The sequence below is a fragment of the Sapajus apella genome, unplaced genomic scaffold, assembly GCF_009761245.1.
Source record: "Sapajus apella isolate SASKATOON/1434 unplaced genomic scaffold, GSC_monkey_1.0 scaffold144, whole genome shotgun sequence".
Classification (NCBI taxonomy): domain Eukaryota; kingdom Metazoa; phylum Chordata; class Mammalia; order Primates; family Cebidae; genus Sapajus; species Sapajus apella.
Window position 1 is genome coordinate 2,386,270 of NW_022437084.1, and position 5,092 is coordinate 2,391,361.

The 5,092-nt window shown below is 51.3% G+C and overlaps 1 protein-coding gene across 1 annotated transcript in view; it reads right to left on the reverse strand.

Moving 5' to 3' along the window:
- Nucleotides 1-2,932: 2,932 nt before the first annotated feature.
- Nucleotides 2,933-5,092, reverse strand: part of ATF5 (activating transcription factor 5) — a 5,316-nt gene continuing 3,156 nt past the window's right edge. Inside the window, exon 3 of the mRNA XM_032264499.1 lies at nucleotides 2,933-4,385. Coding sequence (XP_032120390.1) covers nucleotides 3,706-4,385 — 680 coding nt within the window. The 3' untranslated portion in view covers nucleotides 2,933-3,705. The remainder of the gene's footprint in view (nucleotides 4,386-5,092) is intronic.

Genomic DNA, 5,092 nt, shown 5'->3' on the forward strand with positions numbered 1-5,092 from the left:
GTCCCAAAAAAAAAAAAAAAAAAAAAATCAGACTTGGTAAGTAGAGACTTTATGTAGAAACTCATTCTTGATCTGTCACCCAGGCTGGAGTGCAGTGGCACAATCACAGCTCACTGCAGCCTTGTGGAGAGAGACTTTATTTGAAAGGATTTTTAGGTGGGGGAGGGACTATTTGCTATACAGGTGAGGCTACTGCAATAGAAGCAAAAGATTTGCAAGTGAGACAAGGGTTGGGCAGGGTTTTTTTCCCCCTTTGGTTAGTAGTTTTTTTTTGTGAGACGGAGTTTCACTCTTGTTGCCCAGGCTGGAGTGCAATGGCACGATCTCGGGTCACCGCAACCTCTACCTCCTGGGTTCAGGCAATTCTCCTGCCTCAACCTCCTCAGTAGCTGGGATTACAGGCATGCGCCACCATGCCCAGCTAATGTTTTGTATTTTTAGTAGAGACGGGGTTTCACCATGTTGACCAGGATGGTCTCGATCTCTTGACCTCGTGATCCACCCGCCTCGGCCTCCCAAAGTGCTGGGATTACAGGCTTGAGCCACCGCGCCCGGCCACTTTTTTTTTTTTGAGACAGAGTCTCACTCTGTCACCAAGCTGGAGTGTAGTGGCACAATCTCATCTCACTGCAACCTCTGCCTCCTGGGTTCAAAACATTCTCCTGCCTCAGGCTCCCAAGTAGCTGGAACTCCAGGTGCACACCACCACACACAGCTAATTTTTGTATTTTTAGTAGACAGGGTTTCACCATGTTGGCCAGGCCGATCTCAAACTCTTGACCTCAAATGATCCGCCCACCATGACCTCCCAAAGTGCTGGGATTACAGGCATGAGCCACCGTGCCTGGCTCATTTTTCTTTTTTAAAAAAAATAAGAGATAGGATCTCACTCTGTCACCCAGGCTGATGCAGTGGCTCACTGCAGGCTTGAACTTCAGGGCTCAAGAGATCCTCTTACCTCAGCCTCCAGAGTAGCTGGGACTATAGGCACGTGCCACCATGCACAGCTAATTTTAAATTATTTTATAGAGATGGGGTCTCAGTATGTTGCCCAGGCTGATCTGAAACTCCAGAACTCAAGGGATCTTCCCACCTCAGCCTCCTAAAGTGCTGGGACTATAGGCATGAGCCACATGTACATCCTCCTCTTTATGGGGAGGAATACACAAAGCTGGAAGCAGCAGCTCTGGGAAAATCAGATGAAAAGGCGCATAGGACAACAGACCAGGGAATGTTTTACTTTTCTCAGGAGACGTGCTTAAGGAGGGGCTGTGGATGGACTGAAATTCAGAGGCCTGGCGGGGAGGAGAGAGAACTAATGTAAGCCTGGTTCAAGAAATGGGAATTTGGAGGGTCTTCGTCTGCTCTTGTCTTAGGTAGACGGATTCATCCTCAAGTCTCATCTGCGTCACATAGGGAAGGGTGGTGGTTCTCAGTAAGCCATCTCCCGGAATGCAAAAAATGTGGGAGAATTTTTTTTTTTTTTAGACAGAGTCTTACTCTGCCACGTGCAGTGGCACGATCTTGGCTCATTGCAACCTCCGCCTCCCAGGTTCAAGTGGTTCTCCTGCCTCAGCCTCCCAAGTAGCTGGGACTACAGGTGTGCGCCACCATGCCCAGCTAATTTTTGTTGTACTTTTTAGTAGAAACGGGTTTCATCATATTGGACAGCCTGGTGTTGTTAGTTCTTTAAAAAACTTTTGTAGAGACAGGGTCTCACTGTGTTGCCCAGGCTGGTCTCAAGCTCCTGGGCTCAAACGATCCTCCCATTTTGGCCCCCCAAAGTGTTGGGGATTACAGGTGTCTGCCAGAAAAGTGGAGGATTTCTTCACCATCTCTGCTTTCCAAGCACACAGGCTCCGGTAAAATTCAGCACTGTTGCATGTGAAGATGCTTTGCCGCTGGGTGGAGGAGGAAGGAATCTGCAGCTAAGGATAAGTCAACCCACAGGTGGCGTTTCAGCCCAAATTCACCACTCTTGGTGGTCCAGAAATCTCCAGGCTTGAGATTAAATGGAAATGAATACCAACACAGCCGTTCACAAACTTTTTTTTCCCCTTTATTATTATTTTTTAGACAGTCTCCCTCTGTTGCCCAGGCTGGAGTGCAGCAACGCAATCTCCACTCACTGCAACCTCCACCTCCCAGGTTCAAGAGATTCTCCTGCTTCAGCCTCTCAAGTAACTGGGATCACAGGTGTGCACCACCACGCCTGGCTGACTTTTGTATTTTTAGCAGAGTCAGGATTTCGACATGTTGGCCAGGCTGGGTTTCTTTGTTTTTTTTGTTTTGTTTTAGGCAGTCTCACTCGTCACCCAGGCTGGAGAGCAATGGTGTGATCCTCGCTCACTGCAACCTCTGTCTCCTGGGTTGAAGTGATTTTCTTGCCTCAGCTTCCCAAGTAGCTGGGGCTACAGGCATGCACCACCACACCTGGCTAATTTTTTTGTATTTTTAGTAGAGATGGGGTTTCACCATGTTGGCCAGGCTGGTCTTGAACTCCTGATCTCAAGTGAGCCACCCACCTTGGCCTCCCAAAGTGCTGGGATTACAGGCATGAGCCACTGCACCCACCCTGCTCTCTTGTCTTTTTGGGGTTTGTCGTTGTTGTATGTTTGTTTTTCTGAGATGGGAGTTTCACTTGTTTCCCAGGCTGGAGCGCAATGGCACGATCTTGGCTCACTGCAACTTCCATCTCCTGGGCTCAAATGAGTCTCCTGCCTTAGCCTCCCAAGTTGCCAGGATGACAGGCACACGCCACCACACCCAGCTAATTTTGTAGTTTTAGTAGAGATGAGATTTCACCTTGTTGGTCAGGCTGGTCTTCAACTCCTGACCTCAGGCAATCTGTCCCCACCCTGGCCTCCCAAAGTGCTGAGACTACAAGGCCACCCTCTCCCCAGCTGCTTCTCTCAAAGACAAGATGCACAGGCCAGAGGAAATGCTTTTATTTTTGCTCATAACCTCCCAAAAAAATTAGTACCCCACCATCCCTCACCTAGACACAGCCCCACTCCAACACCTTCACAAAACACTGATTTTCCCCCAGAGCTAAAATGAACCCAGTCACCCATCCACTACTGCCCATCCTCCCACTCTGCAAACCTGGCCACCTTTAGGCTTCCTCCCCTAGCCGTGTCCCAAGGTCACCTGGCCTGCTTTTGGCCTGTAGGATACGTGTCCCCTTCTTAAAGCCGCCCCGACTTACACCCTCATTTGCATAGCGCCTCCACCCACCCCAGAGAACCACCTGTAGGAAACCAGGTTTGAAAAGCAAGAGACCAGGTTTCCAAGCTCCCCGCTGCTTCCTGCATTCCCTGTGGGCCTCGGTGCCTCTGCTGTTTGTTACATCTCGGGCACAGACAGTGACTAAGGCCAAACATTTCATGATGTGGAGGTAAGAAGAGGGAAGAAAATCCAGAAATACAAAAGAGGTGATAAAAGCAGAGGGGAGCTGGGTGGTTTTGGGGAGCAAAGGGTTGATTTTTTTTTTTTTTTAATAGAGGCAGCGTCTTGCTATGTTGCCCAGGCTGGTATTGAACTCCTGGCCTCAAACGATCCTCCTGCCTTGGCCTCCCAAAGTGCTGGGATTACAGGCATGAACCACTGCACCTGGCTGACAGAGGGGTTTGGAATGAAGGTGGAGGCAGGGGGATGATGGGGCCAGGGCTGAAGACCAGCCCTCAAAAGCTACGCCCCACCCTTCTAGCAGCTGCGGGTCTTCTGGCTCCGGGCCTTGTACACCTCGATGAGCAGGTCCTTGACGTACTGGATCTCGCGCTCCACAGACTCTGCCCGTTCCCTCAGCTCACGGTTCCGAGCCTCCAGCCCCTGGCACTCGCCCTCCAGGGCCTCACCCTCTGCCCGCTTCCGCTGGCGGTACCTCAGAGCTGCCGACTTGTTCTGGTCTCTCTTCTTTTGCTTGCGGTCCCCCCGGGGGACGGTGGGATGGGGGTAGGGGGCCGGGCGAGAAGGTTGAGGTGGAGGAGGAAGAGGGGGCTGCTGTATCGGCGGCAGGGGCGCCATCCCCGCCTCCCCCTGCCTGCCCTCGTTGCGGCAGTAGATGGCCAACAAATCCAGAGTATCCAAGATAGGGGCCTGGGGGAGGTCAAGGGAGGGGAGGGGAAGAGGGAGGGACGGGGCTGCTGGCGGTGGTGGTGGCAGTGGCGGCAACAGCGGCAGTGGGGAGGGGGGCGGGAGGAGCGGGGCATCTAGGAAGAAGTCTTCCATCTGTTCCAGCTCCTTCTTGAGGAGGGAGGCCATAGCTTCCAGGTCAGGTGGGGTTGGGGAAGGTGGGGGGAGGGTGCCTGGGGGCAAGGGGGGCTCCAGAGGGAGGAGGGCTGTGAAATCAACTCGCTCAGTCATCCAGTCAGAGAAGCCATCACCTGGGATTAAAGTGGGGGGAACACAAAATTGCCTGAGTTGCTGGAGGGTCCCAGGAAAAAGAATAAAACTTTAAAAAGAAAAAAAAGCAGCGGCCAACAATGACTCAATCAACAGTCAACCAAGCATTTCTTCAACCATTCCAACATCTCATTTACGGAGTACTCTGTATCTGCGGTGTCTCTATTCTTAAAAGGCAAACTAAATCACATCACCCACATGTGTACGCCCACACACACCTTGTTTCATCTTTACTCATTAATTATTGAAAACCCACTATGTGCCAAGCATTTAGGCTACAGTAATGAATGAAATGATTCCTGCCCCAGGAGGCCTTCTGCATATGCTGTTCCCTCCAACTAAAATGCTCTTCCCTTGGGTGTTTTCTTGGCTCATTCCTTCCCTCCTCTTCCTCCTTTAAGAGGGTTTCACTCTGCTGCCCAGGCTGCAGTGCAGTGGCACCATCTTGGCTCACTGCAGCCTAGACCTCCCAGGCTCAAGAGATCCTCCCATCTCAGCCTCCCAAGTAGGTGAGACTACAGGCATGTGCCACCATGCCCGGCTAATTTTTAAAAAATTTTCTATAGATATGAGGTCTCACTATGTTGCCCAGGATGGTCCTGAACTTCTGGCCTCAAGCAATTGCTGGGATTACAGGCCACCATGCCTGGCTTCCTTCCCATCCTTTATGCCTCAGTCAACATGTTAC